The sequence below is a fragment of the Scomber scombrus genome, chromosome 6 (genome assembly GCF_963691925.1).
Source record: "Scomber scombrus chromosome 6, fScoSco1.1, whole genome shotgun sequence".
Lineage (NCBI taxonomy): Eukaryota > Metazoa > Chordata > Actinopteri > Scombriformes > Scombridae > Scomber > Scomber scombrus.
The window spans coordinates 3,550,308-3,571,017 of NC_084975.1; the positions used below are offsets into that span (position 1 = coordinate 3,550,308).

Consider the following 20,710-nt stretch of genomic DNA (forward strand, 5'->3'; position numbering starts at 1 on the left):
AAGGAAGGAAGGAGGGAAGGAAAGAAGGAGGGAAGGAGGGAAGAAGGAAGGACAGACGGCAGGAAGAAAAGGGGATGGAGGGAGGAAAGAGAGAGGAAGGAAATAAAGAGGGATGTTATACAGTAAAATAAACACATTGTCCCCATGAGGACATTATTTTATTCAAAAACTACTTCCTGTTCAAAGATAATGCTTAGTTTTTATACTTATCAGGTCCAACTAATCCCAAATTTGTCTGTATTAACCCTCTTGTTGTCCTCAGGTCAAGGAAGGAAGGAAGTAAGGAAGGAAGGAAGGAAGGAAGGAAGGAAGGAAGAAGGAAAGGAGTAAGGGAGGAAAGAAGGAAGGAAGGAAGGAAGGAAGGAAGGAAGGAAGGAAGGAAGGAAGGAAGGAAGAAGGAAGGAAGGAAGGAATGAGGAAAGAAGAAAGGAAGGAAGGAAGGAAAGGAGTAAGGGAGGAAAGAAGGAAGGAAGGAATAAGGAAGGAAAGAAGAAAGGAAGGAAGGAAGGAAGGAAGGAAGGAAGGAAGGAAGGAAGGAAGGAAGGAAGGAAGGAAGGAAGGAAGGAAGGAAAAGAGTAAGGAGGGAGGGCGGAAGGAAAAGAGGAAGGAAGCAAGGAGAGAAGGAAGGAAGGAAAGGAGTAATGAGGAAGGAAGGAAGGAAGGAAGGGAGGGAGAGATGGAAGAAGGGAGCAAAGAAAGAGGGAAGGAGGGAAAGAACGAAGGAAAAATTAAGGAAAGAAGGAACAGTCAAAAGAGAAGGGGTCAATTTGACCCGGGAGGACGACGGGAGGGTTAAGTAAAATAATTCATCTATAAGCAGCTTCTGGATGGAGAGCAGACCTTGTAGTGGAAGGTTGTGGAGTAATCCTTCATCCCAGCCACCTGCATCATTGACAGCATGCTCCGTGTCGTCGCCGGCGACAGCACCTGGTCACCTGACAGCGGGCAGAGGCCTCCATTGGCTAACGATGCAGCCATGGCGGCTCCTGACTCACAGGTGACTTCTGTTGAGGAGCACTGGTGAGACAGTAGAGACACATGAGTAGAAACACTGCAAAGTCTAATACAGTCATTTTAACCTTTGTGTCGTCTGTTTTGACTGTTCCTTCCTTCCTTCCTTCCTCCTCCCTTCTTTCCTTCCTCCCTCCCTTCTTTCCTTCCTCCCTCCCTTCTTTCTTTCCTCCATCCCCCTTTCTTCCTTCCTTCTGTCCTTCCTTCCTCCCTCCTTCCTCTTTCCTTCCCTCCTTCCTTTCTTCCCTCCTTCCTTCCTTCCTTCATTCCTTCTTTCCTTCCTCCCTTCCTTCTTTCCTCCTTCTCTCCTTCTCTTTCTTTCCTTCCCCCTACCTTCCTCCCTTCCCTCCCTTCCTTCTGTCCTCTGTCCTTCTTCCTTCCTCTTTTCCTTCCTCCCTTCCCTCCCTTCATTCTGTCCTCTGTCCTTCTTTCCTTCCTCCATCTCTCCCTCCGTCCCTCCCTCCCTCCCTCCCTCCTACCTTCCTTCCTACCTTCTTTCCTCCTTCCTTCCTTCTTTCCTTTCCTCCCTCCTTTCCTTCCTTCCTTCCTTCCATCTTCCTTCCTCCCTCCCTCCCTCCTTCCTTCTCCTTCTCCTTCCCTTCCTTCCCCCCTACCTTCCTCCCTTCCCTCCCTTCCTTCTGTCCTCTGTCCTTATTAACTTTGTCTAAAAAAGTATGTAGTGCAGTAGTGGCACTTAACAATAACATGACAACACATTTATGCAAGTTACCATAATTATGGGATGCTTTATTGTGTTTTGGGTTTTTATACTGCAGCTCATTTCCGTCCAGTCACTTTAAACACATTTCCTCTTTTCCCTCTAAGTGTTGTCTCTCCATGCAGATGTTGCCACTTTGGTTTACTTGTCCAGGTTTTTAAACATCTGTTGTGTTTCTGTAAGTGTCATGTTTGCACAAAGATGACCGACGCTGCACAAATTGACCCCTGACTCAGATCCAACAACACCTGTCTTGTAGTTATTGGTGCTTTAAACTATTTTTATGAGTCAGAGGTCATGACAACAAGCTGCTGCAGTGCATGTCTTTACCTGCTGGGATGTAAGTCTTACCTGCAGCATCAGATCCAAAGCAGCGTTGATGTCCGTCTTCTCTGGAAAACACTGCAACATAATAGACTTTGGTTAAAAAGAGGAGGAGCAGAGTGAGAATTTAAACATTTAAAGCATCTTTACCTTCTTCTCCTGCAGGTAGAAAGACAGAGCGTGGAGTCTGACGCTGGCCTTCCTGCTGCTCTGATAACTGAAGATCACACAACAATAAAACTCAGTTTGCCCATCATCCTTTTTGATTGTTAATTCTCTTTTTATGTTTGTTTCATCTAAAGCTCATGTCTATTTGTTTTTTGTACTGTGGAGGACCTTCTAGCGGCCCCTTCCTCCTTCCCCTGCTAAAGTTCAAACTGTCAAATCCTGCACTGCGTTTCTTTTAATCCTTACATACTGTTCAGGCTCTAATTTGACCCAGTTTTATATTCGAGAGGGAAAAAAACACCTTTAAAAACTGAATATGGAAATATTTCAACTTTTTTGTGCAGCTGAGACACATTTTTGTTTAGTTTTTGACTCATATTTATTTAAAAAATTCCAACAACACCATTTAAAATAGCTGTTTATTCACATTTAATATAATTAATTGAAATTGTTATGTTCTCCTGTGTTAATTAACATTGGACCAATTAATAGTGTGATTGTAAACAACAAAAAGCCTAAAAACTGAAGCAAACAATCTCTCTGCTTGCTGAAAGCTTCATTAAGGATTAATCACCAATTTATCAATGACTGATGATGTATACATGAATGTTTTGAGGTTCATCAATTATGTATAGAGACTAATTATGAGGGGATATTGCACTAATTGTAGTACTCATACTAGAACCAGTATCCACTATGCTACTACCTCTTGTATTATAGTCCAGACCACCCCAGTTATATCCACAGATACAATATAACAGGATAACTGGTATAAACTGCAATATAAACCCAAAACATTACAACTTTCTTTGGGTAAATTTACTCTTTAATTCCTTTTTGATTATTAATGATATTTTTTTTATGTTTGTTTTGTTTGAAGTTCATGTTTCCTCCTTCCTCTGCTCATGTTCAAATTGCCAAATCCTGCACTACATCATTTAATATTACTTCTCTTACCAGTATATAAGAGCATTACTACTCCTACACATGATCACTCTTCTATCTCAGTACTGCAGTATTCGTACCTGGTGCAGTTTAAGTTGGCATGCTCCTTGTTGCAGAGTCTCCGGATGACGTTCAACACCTGCGGCACAAACAAACCAACAAAAAACTCAAACTCTCTCTCTCCCCAAGGAGGGAAGACGTTTGAAGATTCGACCCGTCGTCGTCTGCATCACTTACCGAGTCGTACTTCTCCTCTTCCTCTGCACACAGCCTCCCCGCCAGCTGCAGATACACAACACACAGCATCACAGGAAAGGACATCACTGTGAACAGGTGGGAAGGATGGAGGAGTGAGTTACCTGCAATAAAGACGTGGTGACGATGGCTCCTGTCTCAGTGAGCGGGCTGTGAGGAATTCCTGCAAACGGAGAGAGATCAAACAAAGAAAGGTCAGAGGTCAAGAGGAAGCAGGTACTTGCACGAGCAGTTTTGGACATTTTTGCATGTGTTCTTTTTTGTGACTTTAATATAATCATCATATCAAAAGTATCAAATGCAAAGTGGGTGCAATTGGTCTAATGCAAGATCCATTTTCTTCTCCTAAACTTTGACTTCTTCTGTGAGGTTTTGTTCATATAAGTGCTCTAACAATTCTCTTAAAGTGAGGCTCATTCATAGAAGTTTCAGGACCAAACCACAACACAGCTGCTCTGCCTCCAGCCATTCTTATAAATACCACCTACCCCTCTCCTCCCCTTCCGCTCTTGTATTCTGCGCCCCCCCCCCCTCCTGTGTCTGCTGCACACTTTCTATAAACCTCCCCACAATGCAGTCAGCAAGCGGAAGAACCATGCTCATCATCATCATTTAACCCTCCTGTTGTCCTCGAGTCAAGGAAGGAAGGGAGGAAGAAGGAAGGAAGGAAGGAAGGAAGGAAGGAAGGAAGGAAGGAACGGAGGGAGGAAGGAAGGAAGGAAGGAAGGAAGGAAGGAAGGAAGGAAGGAAGGAAGGAAGGAAGGAAGGAAGGAAGGAAGGAACGGAGGAAGGAAGGATGGAAGGATGGAAGGCAGGAAGAAGCAAGGAAAGGAGGGAGGAAGGAAGGCAGGAAGAAGGAAAGATGGGAAGAAAGGGAGGGAGGAAGGAATGATGCAAGGGAGGAAGAAGGAAGGAAAGGAGGGAGGAAGGAAGGAAGGAAGGAAGGAAGGAAGGAAGGAAGGAAAGGAGGGAGGAAGGAAGGAAGGAAGGAAGGAAGGAAGGAAGGAAGGAAGGAAGGAAGGAAGGAAGGAAGGAAGGAAGGAAGGAAGGAAGGAAGGAAGGAAGGAAAGGAGGGAGGAAGGAAGGCAGGAAGAAGGAAAGATGGGAAGAAAGGGAGGGAGGAAGGAAGGATGCAAGGGAAGAAGGAAGGAAGGAAAGGAGGGAGGAAGGAAGGGAGGAAAGAAGGAAGGAGAGAGGGAGGGAGAAAGGAAAAGAGGAAGGGAGGAAGGAAGGAAAGCAGGACAGAGGAAAGAAGGAAGGTAATGGCGAGGAAAGAAAGACAGAAAGAAGGAGGGACATAAAGAAGGAGGGAGGAAGGGAGGAAGGAAGAAAGGAAGAAAGTGGGTGGAGGAAGGAAAGAAGGAGAGAAGGAAGGAGGGAGGAAGGACAGACGGAAGGAAGGAAAGACGGAACAGTCAAAACAGACGGGGTCAATTTGACCCGGGAGGACGACACAAAGGTTAAGCTCATCATGTTGTTGGTGTGGTCCTTAGTAGTGAAGCTGGAGTGCAGGACTTTCTGTCTCCCCTTGTGGCAGAGAGAGTAATTACATAAACACTGTTGACACTATGCTTAGATCAAAGGCTCTGCAGTAGCATACTCTGTCACTACTGTTGTGGCTGTTAAAACAATGGATGAATAAATGGGAAATGATTTATTTCACCATCTAAACACAGAGAGATTTACATAGCAGTGATTGGCTAAATCATCATTGTGTGAACTCATTTGGTAAGGGCTTGAATGTAATAGAAGTTCATTTATATGTAAAAGTTCTGCAAGGTGAACACTGTTGGGATTTCATCACTAGTATAATCACCAGCTGTTGTTTTCTGTTTCTGGCGGGGTGAATCTGATTAGTTCCTATTGTCGTATTTTGTTACCTTTGTTTGTTTTATTATCTAGTTAATCAGTTTTATTGGCTACACCTTTTCTACTTTTTTGAGAAACCAATTTTCTTTTGGCATTATTGTGACCTTATTTATTTGTTTGAATAAAAACCTAATTTTGTGTTAATCTAACTCCATTTACCTTGTTTTTATCTTCCCCTGGGTAACATCACTCTTACTCCCTTCATCCCCTGCATTTTTATTCGGGACGTAACAACACCTCTAAAATGTCCATATAAGAAGAGCTGTTTGGCTCCATTTGTGGGTCAGTTTCATTCACAAAAGTCCTGCTTCTGCTGCTGTCTGACATTTTTTATCAGTGCCAGCATCATATTAGAGAAGATATAACTATTGGAAAAAGTTGCTCTCTACCCTGACAGAAATAAAAGAGGGAATGCTTTGATATGAAGTCAAAAAACACCAAAAAACATCTTTCTAAAGTAAAGTGCTCCATGAATAATATCAGAGGTAGTCATGTGACAGAGGAAATTGCATCCCCCCAAGGGATAATAAAAGATACCTTGAAGCTTGAACCTTCAATATTACAGCCTACAGTAGGTGATGTTACACTGTCAGCTGCAACATTACATGATACTGGACAGATACCTGCAGAAAATGCCCTGTGGAACAAGTTTCCAACCTTTTCATGATTCATATGGCAGATATTCACTTTGGTACCAATCTAATTTATCTAATTTACTAAAGAGAATATTTATAATGCCATAAATTCCCTTACATCACTCGGTATGGGCCCATTGACTGCAGGTTTTGTGGTGTTAAAAAGAAAAGCTTTTTATAAAGAGAAGCTGTTCCTGGACCTGTTTTAGTGAGTGTGAACGGAGAGTCGTGTCTGGAGTATTGTATTCCTCCACGCCGACGTATCTGTGGACGAGGTCGGAGCCCAGCAGGTCCACCGCCACACCGTACACCAGCGGCCATGACACCTCGCCCAGAACCAGAGAGCCGGCCCAGTCGCCCAGAGACAGTCTGACAGAAAGACAGAGAGTTGTTGTAAATGTCCAATAATGAATAAAGTATCTATCTATCTATCTATCTATCTATCTATCTATCTATCTATCTATCTATCTATCTATCTATCTATCTATCTATCTATCTATCTATCTATCTATCTATCTATCTATCTATCTATCTATCTATCTATCTATCTATCTATCTATCTATCTATCTATCTATATATAAATCTATATATCTATCTATCTATCTATCTATCTATCTATCTATCTATCTATCTATCTATCTATCTATCTATCTATCTATCTATCTATCTATCTATCTATCTATCTATCTATCTATCTATCTATCTATCTATCTATCTATCTATCTATCTAAATGTCCAGAAAAACAGCCAAAGAAAAAGTTGTGAATGATTGTTTCTATCAATTACTGTTGCATGAATATTAGGAGATAAACAGTTTACCCTCCTGTTGTCCTCAGGTCAAGGAAGGACAGGAGGAAGGGAAGAGGAAGGAAGGAAGGAAGGAAGGAAGGAAGGAAGGAAGGAAGGATGGAAGGGAGAAGGAAGAAAGGAAGGAAGGAATGGAGTAAGGAGGGAGGGCGGAAGGAAAAGAGGAAGGAAGTAAAGGAGGAAGGAGGGAGGAAGGAAGGAAGGAAGGAAAGGAGTAAGGAAAGGAGGGAGGAAGGAAGGAATGAGGAAGGAAGGAAAAAAGGGAGGAAAGAAGGAAGGAAGGAATGAGGAAGGAAGTAAAGGAGTAAGGAGGGAGGAAGGAGGGAAGGAAGGAAAGGAGTATGGGAGGAAAGAAGGAAGGAAGGAATGAGGAAGGAAGGAAGGAAGGAAGGAAGGAAGGAAGGAAGGAAGGAAGGAAGGAAGGAAGGAAGGAAGAAAGAAAGAAGAAAGGAAGGAAGGAAAAGAGTAAGGAGGGAGGGCGGAAGGACAAGAGGAAGGAAGTAAGGAGAGAAGGAAAGGAGGAAAGGAGTAAGAAGCAAGGAAGGGAGGGAGGGAGGTGAGAGAGGGAGGAAGGGAGCAAAGAAAGAGGGAAGGAGGGGAAGAACGAAGGAAAAATTAAGGAAAGAAGGAAGGAAGGAAAGGAGGAACAGTCAAAAGAGATGGGGTCAATTTGACCCGGGAGGCTGACAGGAGGGTTAAACCATTGCAGACGACACTACGAGATAATGTCATTAAGATATCGGCAGTCAAAGCTCAAACAATAGAAAACTGTTGGTTTCATGTACATTTGCATTTGCAGCTTGCTCAGTAATATGTTGTCTACTCTGACAGTTAATTAATCTAAACTCAATCGGCTAAATGACCATGAAGATGACTTTTATAAAGACATAGACGTACCTTTGCCCGTCCACTGTGCAGATGGAGACGCCCCATTTCGTGCTGTCCATGCTCTCCTTTTCCTTCTCCTGAATGGACAAACATAAAACAGTGAAAAGGTCATTATAGTGAGTTTATCCTCTATATAAGGCAAGGTTTTATTCACTGGCAGCAACAGAAATTAAACTAGAGATGGTTATTATAGTCAATAAAAACAGTCACAACTTTTATTCAACACTAAACATTTTGAGTGTTGTGATATTTAAATATTTCAGAACTATCATCACACTTATATAAACCATAGACTGTATATAAAATGGACGTAACATCCGTGATGTCACTGATTGCTGCTTGGAAGCGAATAGTTTCAGATCTGAGCAGCGCCATCTTGAACATTTCCGGTGCCATTTCCGGTGCATGCTGGGTAAAAATAAAAACACAGATTCTCCTTATATGGGCATCAGGAGGAGCAAGAGGCGCCCTCCTGAACCTGTGAACCAATCAACCTGTCAATCACGACGTAGCCACGCCCTAATGCATACCCTGCTTTATCGTCACATATAAAATCAGGGAGGCCAAAATGTCCCAAATGAACATCATACTGCATTGAAGAAGGCTTTAAACTAGCGATTGAGACCATAAACGTTTACTGAGGTTAGAAATCAAGTGAGAAGTTGGTGAATTCTCCATTGACTTGTATAGAGACGGAAGTCCTTTTGACACCAAAACGGTCGCCCCCTGGTGGCCTTTTGGTAGAATGCAGTTTTAAGTTACTTCTGCGTTGGCCTCATTTCAGAGGACCAGAACTCCCCGCCTGATATAAACCCATAAATACAGACTAATGTCCCAGTAACTTGGCAGTTTGGTGCCTTAATAAAAAGGCGCCCATTAAACAGATATTAAGGTAGTTAGGGTGTCCTGCCAATTTCTGTCTTTACCTTTTTTATTTTAGATTTCTACCAAAAACCTTCTTGACTAAAGTCCACCAGTCTAACTTTTGGGTTTGGGAACTGGTCCCATAATCTCCCAGGACTGTGAGTTAGAGCGTCAGAGCAGAACCCACCTGGACAGACGACAGCTGACGACACCTCGAAAACAACTTCTGTGTCTCTTCAGTAAAAGTGGAAAAATCTGGGATGACGAATCGACCCTGCAGAGCTTTCAGGATGAGGGAGACGAATCCGGTGACGCACCTGAGGCAGGAAAAATACATCAGAATCAAAACTAAAGCCAAATGATCCAATTAGGTTAACCCTAACCCAAAAGTCAAAGATTAGAGAAAAAGTCCACAATGGACTTCGAACAGACTTTTATTTTGATACTTTAAATACATGTTGCTGCTTGTACTTTTACTTAACCCTCCTGTTGTCCTCGGGTTCAAGAAAGGAAGGGAGGAAGAAGGGAGGAAGAAGGGAGGAAGAAGGAAGAAGGAAGAAGGAAGGAAGGAAGGAAGGAAGGAAGCAAGGAAGGAAGGAAGGAAGGGAGGGAGGGAGGAAGGAAGGAAGGAGGGAAGGAAGGAGGGAAGGAGGAGGGAGGGAGGAAGAAAGGAAGGGAGAAAGAAGGAAGGAAAGGAGGGAGTAAGGAAGGGAGGAAGGAAGGAAGGATGGATGGAGGAAAGAAGGGAGGAAGGAAGGTAGGAGGGAGGGAGAAAGGGAGAAAAGAAAAGAGGAAGGGAGGAAGGAAGGAAAGAAGGACAGAGGGAAGAAGGAAGAGCGGAAGGGAAGGAAGGAAGGAGGGAAGGAAAGAAGGGAGGAAGGAAGGAAGGAAGGAGGGAAGGAAAGAAGGAGGGAGGGAGGAAGGAAGGACAGAAGGAAGGAAGAAAGGGGGATGGAGGAAGGAAGGGAGGAAAGAGAGAGGAAGGAAAGAAAGAGAGAGGAAGGAGGAAGGACAGACAGAAGGAAGGAAGGAAGGAAGGAAGGACCACTGGAGATAAATTACATTAATGAATCATTAGGTAATAAGTTAAAGATGTCTCTGAATCAGTCATACTGATAACTTTCTCCATGATTCGTTAAACCTAAACTGAACCAGACACTGAGCGGCTCAGTGAAAGTAAGAACCTGTGAAAGGTGTTTCTGTCCACTGTTCCTTCGGCATCCTGCAGCTTCCTCAGGTGGAAGAAACACTCTCTGAGCCGAGGGTCCGATCTGTGCAGGCCGGAGCTCCAGATGGCCTGAAACAGGAAACAAACCACTGTTCCTAAAATCACAAACAAACTCCACAAATCACGTATAAATACTGAATATAATAACCCAACAGAGTACTTTTTTGTCTTTATATTAAAGAAATGTATTGAACACTGCAGCTTCCTGTAAATTGTAAACATTTCATTGAAGCTTTATGAAGCATCCTCTGAATTAAAATCCTAAACTCTTGTTTTTTATATCTGCTCCATTCACTAAAATGGAAATATATCTAATGCATGGTTGTATGCATATTTTCTGAAAATTCTGTCTGATATACAGTATGTATTTGGTATTACCGGAAAAGCTAAAGTATAAGTCTCATATAGATCATTCACAAGATAATGAGAGGTAAATATAGCACAGTTACAATATTGGGTTAAAGAAAGAAAGAAAGTCACTCCATTGACCTATTTTTGGTAATTGGTGTAAATTAAAGCTTTCAAATCTACTCTATGCTTTTTAAACTTACATGTTATTTAGTGTCAATAACTTGTGTGTCTTTTGAATATCATATAAACATCATTTTGTATAAAGAAACAACACATTTGTGGCTGTTTTTAGCTGAAGCTTGCAGATTAATCCAATGTTGTATTGGTGCTATATTGATCCAAAATGGGTTTAATCCTAAATTAATGTATGCCTTACAACCTCCTTTCCTTTCAAACATTTAACTTTATTTTGAACACCATAAGTTATGAAATCACATCATAAACACGTATAAGAGCAAAGAGTGACGTTTGAAGTGAGTTTATCTTTGTGTGAAAATACCTCAAAGAACTGATTGACGTTGATTCTTCCATCTGAGGCGAAGCTGTCAAACAGCACGTCAGCAGCTCTGAAACAATCACAAGGAGTCCATGAGTCAGGACGCTGGGTTCAGCTGATCTGATAGTAGAAGCTATATATTACAGTAAAGGGTGAATCTGAGGACTTACGCCCTGCGTTTGGACGGGCTCGGCTGGGAGGAGAACCAGGGATGAGCGGAGGGGAAACCTCTGTCCTCCGGCTGGACCACCGCCTGAGGGAGAGGAGACTTCAGGCAGCCGTTACTGACCGACACTGGAAGCACTGGACACACAGGGACACTTTATTATCAGCTGTCATATATATATTATTATACTAACAAACTGCACTTTTCAATGTACACTACTGTGGAATATCAGTGTTTCAGATGTAGTATTACTTTAAGTTCAACTGTGCAAAATCAGTGCAATATCAGTATCAGACTCAGGTATATTATCATTCTGACAACACAACATTACTCTTACTCTACATTATGTTTCTATTTTTACTATATTTTTTACTTCTATTGTTTTTATTGCTTTTGTGCTTACTTATTATTTTTTGTTCTTTATTCTTTTTTTATTGACACTTTTATTTTATTGTCCACTTTGCTGCTGCAATAATGTAATTTTCCCCACTGTGGGACAAATAAAGGAATATCTTATCTTATCTTATCTTATTTTATTTTATTTTATTTTATTTTATTTTATTTTATTTTATTTTATTTTATTTTATTTTATTTTATTTTATTTTATTTTATTTTATCTTATTTTATCTTATCTTATCTTATCTTATCTTATTTTATCTTATTTTATCTTATTTTATTTTATTTTATTTTATTTTATCTTATTTTATCTTATCTTATCTTATCTTATTTTATTTTATTTTATTTTATTTTATTTTATTTTATCTTATTTTATCTTATCTTATCTTATCTTATTTTATCTTATCTTATTTTATTTTATTTTATTTTATCTTATTTTATCTTATTTTATCTTATTTTATCTTATTTTATCTTATCTTATCTTATCTTATTTTATCTTATCTTATTTTATTTTATTTTATTTTATCTTATTTTATCTTATCTTATTTTATTTTATTTTATTTTATCTTATTTTATCTTATCTTATTTTATTTTATTTTATTTTATCTTATTTTATCTTATCTTATCTTATCTTATTTTATCTCATCTCATCTTATCTTATCTTATCTTATCTTATTTTATCTTATCTTATCTTATTTTATCTTTTACTGTAGTATGAGTGATGTCAGCTTTGTTTAATTGTAACTGATTATGATGATTATGTATGTTTCCACTTTATTTGCTTGTTTGTTTTTGTGTGATTTGTTTGTTTATTCGTGTTTAATCTCGGCACCGTCGTAAATGAGGGTCAATGGTTTGCCAAGAATATTAAATAAAGGTTGAAATTTTAAAAGAAAATGTGTCTTTTTGTGTGCATGTATACCATTAAAAAAGATCCCTGTAAATATGATGTCCACAAGATGGAAAATCATTAATTATTCATGGTTTTTCTTTAATTATAACCTTCATTTTCATCTCCTATGGACACATTTTTGTGTAATTTCACATCAACTGAGGCAAATTTGCATCTACTTGCATTGAGTTTGCCATCATGTTCAACAAAGAGCATTAAATCATCACATTTAAGAGGCTGAATCTAAGAAATGTTTGTTTTTAAAAATATTTACTATCATTAAAATTGTTGCCGATCGCCTACTCGATTAATCATTTACATTTTGGGTGACAGCGCCCTCTAGTGGCCGCTTCAGGAGAACAGATCATAAATTTAATGTTTCCTGGACCTGGAGCTTGAATTGTACCTGCGGATCCAGGACTGACGAGACTGACGGGCTTCTGGACTCCAGTCTGGACCTGGTTCTGGATCAGGCTCCTTGGAGCTGGACGTGGAGCCGTATCCTTGGAAACAAGCAACACAAACAGTGTGTTATTGTTTTAATGTTTATTCTGACAAAATTCCTCTCAGATATTTGGAAAGAAAGTGAAAAGGCTTTTGTTCCTCTCTGACTCTATACACACACACACACACACACACACACACACACACACACACACACACACACACACACACACACACACACACACACACACACACACACACACACACACACACACACCAATAAGCCTCTTTGATCTAGAAAAACAGACCTCACAACACAATAATGTGTGTGTGAGACATGTTGAGGCAGCTCTACCTGGTTCTCCGTTTTCCTCGGTTGACTCTCGTCTGTCATCCGTCCATCCTCTGCCAGAGAAAAGAAAAAATCTGTTGTTACTTTAATCAACAGTGAATGTTTGAGTTACTGCTGATAGATCAGATCAGGTGAGTCCACTCAGTCAAAAACACATTTGTGTATCAGAACTTAGTTTTTTCTTCTTTCCTCTCCCATTAATCATCTCACCACCCCTCACATTTATCTGCTGACCCTTTGGAGGGGCCCCACCCCTAGGTTGGGAACCACTGGACTAAACTAGCTAACTGTATATAAAGTAGTGTAAACTAGCTCCACCTCCAGCAGCTACAACAGTAACATGCTGCTCTAACACTGATGCTTCACTATTAATAATCTAATGATGTCATAATAATAATATATCAGTCAGAGGACCAAACCACTACTTTTACTGTAATACTGCATACTACATCACTCATAATACTGCAGTACTTTTACTGTAATACTGCATACTACATCACTCATAATACTGCAGTACTTTTACTGTAATACTGCATACTACATCACTCATAATACTGCAGTACTTTTACTGTAATACTGCATACTACATCACTATAATACTGCAGTACTTTACTGTAATACTGCATACTACATCACTCATAATACTGCAGTACTTTTACTGTAATACTGCATACTACATCACTCATAATACTGCAGTACTTTTACTGTAATACTGCATACTACATCGCTCATAATACTGCAGTACTTTTACTGTAATACTGCATACTACATCACTCATAATACTGCAGTACTTTTACTGTAATACTGCATACTACATCGCTCATAATACTGCAGTACTTTTACTGTAATACTGCATACTACATTGCTCATAATACTGCAGTACTTTTACTGTAATACTGCATACTACATCACTATAATACTGCAGTACTTTTACTGTAATACTGCATACTACATCACTCATAATACTGCAGTACTTTTACTGTAATACTGCATACTACATCACTCATAATACTGCAGTACTTTTACTGTAATACTGCATACTACATCACTCATAATACTGCAGTACTTTTACTGTAATACTGCATACTACATCACTATAATACTGCAGTACTTTTACTGTAATACTGCATACTACATCACTCATAATACTGCAGTACTTTTACTGTAATACTGCATACTACATCACTCATAATACTGCAGTACTTTTACTGTAATACTGCATACTACATCACTCATAATACTGCAGTACTTTTACTGTAATACTGCATACTACATCACTCATAATACTGCAGTACTTTTACTGTAATACTGCATACTACATCACTCATAATACTGCAGTACTCTTATTAAAGTTGATTTAATTTTTTCATGCAGTACTTTTACTTGTAATGGAGTATTTTAACATTGTTGTTTTAATACTTTTTCTTAAATAAAGGACCTGAATAATTCTTCCAGCACTGCTTTCATGCACTTGTTTAATGATGTTTTGTGGTGTCGTTGTGAAGAAGCCGAGAACTAACTTTAAATCAACCCGCAACCAAAAGAACGCCAGTCAGACCAGTAAAACCAGCCAACAACCAAAACAAAAAGCCACAATCTGACCGAGGAGCAACAAATCTCTGTTGATGCATAACATTTATAGTCAGGAAAGGACTACGTTAGAATTAGATTACATGTGGAAACCCAATATAAGATGATATATAATATGATTTCTAGATATCAGGGGGGTGTAAAGGAATGAACTATGGGTATCACTTTCTATTCATGGTTTATAAATACTTAACTAATGGTTAAAAGGGGAGTTAAAAACTATTAATAAGAACAACTTTTGGGTTGAATGGGATTATTCTCTTAGTTTTATATGGTAGTAAATTGAATATTTCTGTGTTTTTAAGCCATTGGTCTGACAAAATAAGACATTTCAAGATGTTAAATTGGGCTTTAGGAAATAATGTAGGGCTGAAATTAATGATTACTTGAATTATTATTATTATAATTAATATGCCTGTTATTTCTTCAATCAATCAATTAATGGTTTGGTCTCTAAAATGCCTCAAAACAGTGAAAAAGTCATATAATTGCCTGTTTTGTTCAACAAACATGTTACATTCATTATCAACCAGTTGGGCAGGAAACTGACCAATCTGGCAACACTGGGGACAACAGAACATTATAATATAATATAATATATAATATGATATACAACATCACTTACATTGTTGTGACCGAAATGCAAAATATTTCATTATAAAAAAATAACTTAAAAACCACTAATTGGCCATTTAAAGCCGACCACAGCTTGCTGCAGATTGTACATCATACAGTAAATATATAGAAATAAAAATAGAAATAGTTGAAATAGCTGAGCGTCAGTTCAGACCAGTGGTTTGGGTTTGTTCAGGGCTTGTTTGCTGATGGTTAGTTTGGTTTCTGTCTCAGTCTTGAGAAAATAACGGTAGAAAAATAGACTCGAGGTGGAGTCAGTGGAGCGTCCCTGCAGCCAATCAGCAGCCTGCGTGATGATGACTGGGCAGGAATTTAATTTAGATACCAGCAGACTCCGCCCACTGGAGGATGCTCCACAGACCACTAATCACAGGGTGTTTTCACACACACACACACACACACACACACACACACACACACACACACACACACACACACACACACACACACACACACACACACACACACACATATATATATATCAGACTGTGGTCATTTTTGGGGACATTACATAGACTTACATTCATTTCCTGGAAACTTTCCCTAACCGTAACCACTACTTGCCTAACCTTAACCTAACCGTAACCACTAGTTGCCTAACCTTAACCTAACTTTAACCTAACCTTAACCTAACTTTAACCTAACTTTAACCTAACTTTAACCTAACCTAGTCATAACCTTAACCACTGACCCAAATATCAGCCTTTTCCCCAGTTAGGTACACAGCTTTTGTACCCAATTCGACACGCTGTCCCAATTAACTGGTTGAAAGTCTGCACATTTGTCTCCAAAAGTAGCCTATGGCAGACCACACACACACACACACACACACACACACACACACACACACACACACACACACACACACACACACACACACACAGACCTTTCATGTCTGGGTCTTTATTGGGCTCCAGGAGTTTGTTGCCGTCCAGGCCGCCATAACGTTTCCTCCATTTGCGTCTGAGAGAAGGAGTCCTCTGGAAACTGCAGACACAACGTGAACGAGATTTTAAAAAACTGAGTTTATACACTTTAGTTTATTAACTGCTATTTGGTAGTGCAGGTTTGTACACATAAAAGAGATTTAACTTTGCAAAAAAAAGGCCTTTAACACTCAATTATTCCACTTTTAACCACTGAAAAGCAAACTATAACCCATTAAATCTGCAATAGAAAAACATTGTTCAGTACGAAATGAATTATTATTACCACCACTGCTGCTTCTGCTGCTACTATTAACAACTAAATTAACTTTATTTGTATAGCTTAGTACCTTTTATGCAGAGACAGCTGAATTAAAATAAAGTTAAAAACAAGCTGAACATAAGAATTCAGATGAAAATAACAATAAAAAAAAGAAAAATACCATAAAACATTCAGAACAAATTGCAGAAAATATGAAAATAGCAAAAGTAAATGACTAATATAAGAACTACTGCTGCTACTGGGACTTGAATGTTATTAAGTATTGTACAATATGATGCTCTTTTACTTGGAATTAATGATTATCTACATTATGATTTAATCTGGATTAATGAATTAGCCAATTAAACATCAAAACACAGTGAAATGTTATGTGTCATGATATCTGGTTAAAATAACAAAATCTATTGAACCCATTTAACTTTTAGGTCAATCTTTACTTGTATGAGGTATGTAATGCACAGACAGACCATCAGATTGTTCTATGGTTGCTATAGATACAGGTTGTTCTATGGTTGCTATAGATACAGGTTGTTCTATGGTTGCTATAGATACAGGTTGTTCTATGGTTGCTATAGATACAGGTTGTTATATGGTTGCTATAGATACAGGTTGTGTTATGGTTGCTATAGATACAGGTTGTTCTATGGTTGCTATAGATACAGGTTGTTCTATGGTTGCTATAGATACAGGTTGTTCTATGGTTGCTATAGATACAGGTTGTTCTATGGTTGCTATAGATACAGGTTGTTCTTTAGTGTATAAATGAAGAATAACACAAATCACTGCTGACATCAGAGATCCTGCTGGAGACATTTTTGAAGATGACTTTCATTTTTTTCATCTTGTACATGAACAGAATGAGTCTCTAACATGTTTTTATAAAAGTTTAGAACAAATGAGGTGTGAATGAGGTCTGTAGAGGTCTGTAAAACATCACATTTAGGGTCAATGAAGAAATAAAATCCATGTTTTATGTTGTCATGGCCTCAAAGAGGAAGGAAAAGCAAAGAAATTATTTTTTTTTAAATAGCACTTTCTTGATGTGACTTACAAAGGGTTAAGACACATTATTTGAAAAATATTGAACTCGTCCTTTAATGCAGTGACATTAAACGGTGGCAGCACTTCTACTGAAATATTCCATCCACCACTGATTTTATTGCATCATTAAAAAATAATCAAATCCTTTAATATAATATAATAATCATCAATGACTGCAGCACATAAACTCTTCAAACTATCTGTTTTCTGTCTGATTAGACTAAATATCATTGATCAGGATCATTAATATATAACTGAAGCAGCACCATTATTATTATAAATATTTCATGAGATGTTAAACTTATCAGGGTTGCAAATAAACAACAGTAATAAATCTGCATTGATTTAATTTACAGCCATTTTCTGATCATCTTCATTGATCTGCACTCAAATAAACTTTCCTTATTATATGATTTTTCTGACATACATCTACTAATTAGCAGACTTTAGCTTCCATTTCATATAATCTCCTCTTATTGCATCCACATTTATAGATTAAAGCAATGCAAATATATGAGATTCTTGTTCATTTCACATGTTTATTATTCCTGCAGATTTAAAGATTTCACATAAATTAAATTAACTTAAAAAAATTATAGTTATATAAATGTTTTTGCAGAATAATAAATAACCATAAAGATGTGTTTTTGGTTGCCAGTGAGAATTAATGTGCTCACACTAAGATAAGAACTGTTTTACTGCTAGTTTGAATCTTTATTTAATTTAATTTCATTTATGTTGATGAGCCATGAAACACTGAGTCTGACTTGGTGAGACATGCATCCGTCCTCTCCTGTCTGTGTTCATCTGTAAGTAAACTCTGCCACGTCTCAGCCTGTTCTCTCACCAACACAGCCAGAATGTAAAACCTGGACTGCTTCCAGCTTTATGGCAGCTCCACAACATGGAAAACATTGTTTAAGGGGAAATACACCAGAGTCCCAAACACAAGATAAACCACGTAAAGTTTCCTCACCACAGGTACGAGCCGTCCTCTGCCTCCTGGTTCGGACTCTTCTCCATTGAAGCTTTCAGGTGTTTTAGTCCAGTTAGTTGTAGAGAAAGCTGTCATGTAAGACGATGGGAGAAGGGTTATAGTGAAGCAGCTCTCTCTCTCTCTCTCTCTCTCTCTCTCTCTCTCTCTCTCTCTCTCTCTCTCTCTCTCTCTCTCTCTCTCTCTCTCTCTCTCTCTCTCTCTCATCTCTCTCTCTCTCTCTCTCTCTCTCTCTCTCTCTCCTCTCTCTCTCTCTCTCTCTCTCTCTCTCTCTCTCTCAGTGAGTATGTCTGCAGGCTGTAAACTCTTTTTAATGAATGGGATGGTTTGGAGAGAGGAGGGAAACCAGTCAGCGCCTGCAGACACTCCCAGCTTTGCCACTCTGGTCCCACACTGCTTCCACACACACAACAACAGTTTAGGAAGAAAAAAAAAAAAACAGAGTATAACATTAACTTATGGCACGAAGCACAAGAAGGAAAACATGAGAAGCCACTGAAACTATCAAAGGTGCAGCAAAGGCCTGAATACTGCAGGATCGGGAGAGACTTCTCAGTAGAAGGACACAAATTTGTCATTTTTTAGTCGATTGTGAGATATATAATGTTGCCCATAAAGTTGGAATCATTTTTGTTTTCAGACAAAATCCTCTGTTTATTCCTATTTAACCTTTGTGTCGTCCTCCGGGTCAAATTGACCCCGTCTGTTTTGACTGTTCCTTCTTTCCTTCCTTCCGTCTGTCCTTCCTCCCTCCCTCTGTCTTTCTTTCCTTCCTCTCTCTTTCCTCCCTTCATTCTTTCCTTCCTCCACCCCCCTTTCTTCCTTCCTTCTGTCCTTCCTTCCTCCCTCCCTCCTTCTTTCCTTCCCCCCCTCCTTCTCTCTTTCTTTCCTCCCCCTACCTTCCTCCCTTCTTTCCTCTGTCCTTCTTTCCTCCCTCCCTCATACCTTCCTTCTTTCCTCCGTCCTTCCTTATTCCCTTCCTTCCTTCCCTCCTTCCTTCCTTCCTTCCTTCCTTCCTTCCTTCCTTCCTTCCTTCCTTCCTTCCTTCCTTCCTCCCTCCCTCCCTCTTTTCCCTCCTTCTTCCTCCCTTCCTTCCTCCTTCCTCCCTTCCTCCCTCCCTCCTTCCTTCCTTCCTTCCTTCCTTCCTTCCTTCCTCCCTCCCTCTTTTCCCTCCTTCTTCCTCCTTCCTCCCTTCCTTCCTCCCTCCCTTCCTTGCTCCTTTCCTTACTTTTTCCTCCCTCTCTTCCTTCCTCCTTTCCTTCTTTCTTCCTCCCTTCCTTCTTTGACTCGAGGACAACAGGAGGGTTAAATGCATCAGTAATCACTTATGACCAGGTGCAATGATTACATTATGTGTCCCAATTACCCAGGTACAATGAATTCATGCATAACATGTGTTTGGCGCTATTAAAAGACAAGACATTTGCTGTGTTGTCTGTACTGAGATTGAAGCCTGTATGCAATAGGTCCACATTTTTAATGGAGCATCTTTAGGTTTTATTAGTAATTTGAATATATTAACTTTGGCTTTAGGAGATGACTGTAACCCAGGTTAAATATTTCACTGTTTTCTGACATTTTATGCACTAAAACACAACTTAACAACAAATAAGCATGATACAAACTGAAACCATTCACGTCTTCTAAGCAAGAGTCAAGAAGAATTTCAGAGTGACTCAAAAAACAAACATGAGAAGCCAGCAAGCGGGGAGTTACGGTCCTCTGAAATGATGCCAACGCGGAAGTAACTTAAAACTGCATTCTATCAAAAGGCCACCAGGGGGCGGCCGTTTTGGTGTCAAAAGGACTTCCGTCTCTATACAAGTCAATGGAGAATTCACAAACTTCTCACTTGATTTCTAACCTCAGTAAACGTTTTCAAAATGTGTTTATGGTCTCAATCGCTAGTTTAAAGCCTTCTTCAATGCAGTATGATGTTCATTTGGGAAATGTTGGCCTCCCTGATTTTATATTTGACGATAAAGCAGGGTATGCATTAGGGCGTGGCTACGTCGTGATTGACAGGTGATTCACAGGTTCAGGAGGGCGCCTCATGCTCCTCCTGATGCCCATATAAGTAGAATCTATCCCAGCATGCACCGGAAATGTTCAAGATGGCGCTGCCCAGATCCGAAACTATTCGCTTCCAAGCAGCAGTCCACAAACCAATGGGTGACGTCACTGATGTTACGTCAATTTTATATACAGTCTATGGAAGCCAGTGAAACTATAAAAAGGTACAGTACACTACAGACTTGAATAGAAGATTCAACAAAATTAGGATTTCAAAGTGAGAGACTTTTCAGTACAAAGTTGAAAGTTCAACCTTAATGTATGGTAGTAATCTATAGAGCTGAATTACATGATTAATTATTTAGTCCATTGACAGAAATATAATGTTTCTGGTAATTGATGAAGTTATTTCTTACT

General features: G+C 39.3%; 1 protein-coding gene across 1 annotated transcript; it reads right to left on the reverse strand.

The window, feature by feature from the left end:
• Window positions 1–810: 810 nt before the first annotated feature.
• On the reverse strand, window positions 811–18,309 carry glsl (glutaminase like). Its single transcript, XM_062420746.1, is given in 17 exon segments — window positions 811–1,017; window positions 2,081–2,131; window positions 2,204–2,261; window positions 3,247–3,305; window positions 3,404–3,448; window positions 3,526–3,584; window positions 6,126–6,165; window positions 6,168–6,294; window positions 7,631–7,698; window positions 8,673–8,802; window positions 9,670–9,782; window positions 10,564–10,630; window positions 10,731–10,863; window positions 12,421–12,517; window positions 12,814–12,863; window positions 15,923–16,023; window positions 18,263–18,309. Coding segments are annotated over 17 exon segments (1,452 nt in total).
• Between the last annotated feature and the right edge of the window lie 2,401 nt (window positions 18,310–20,710).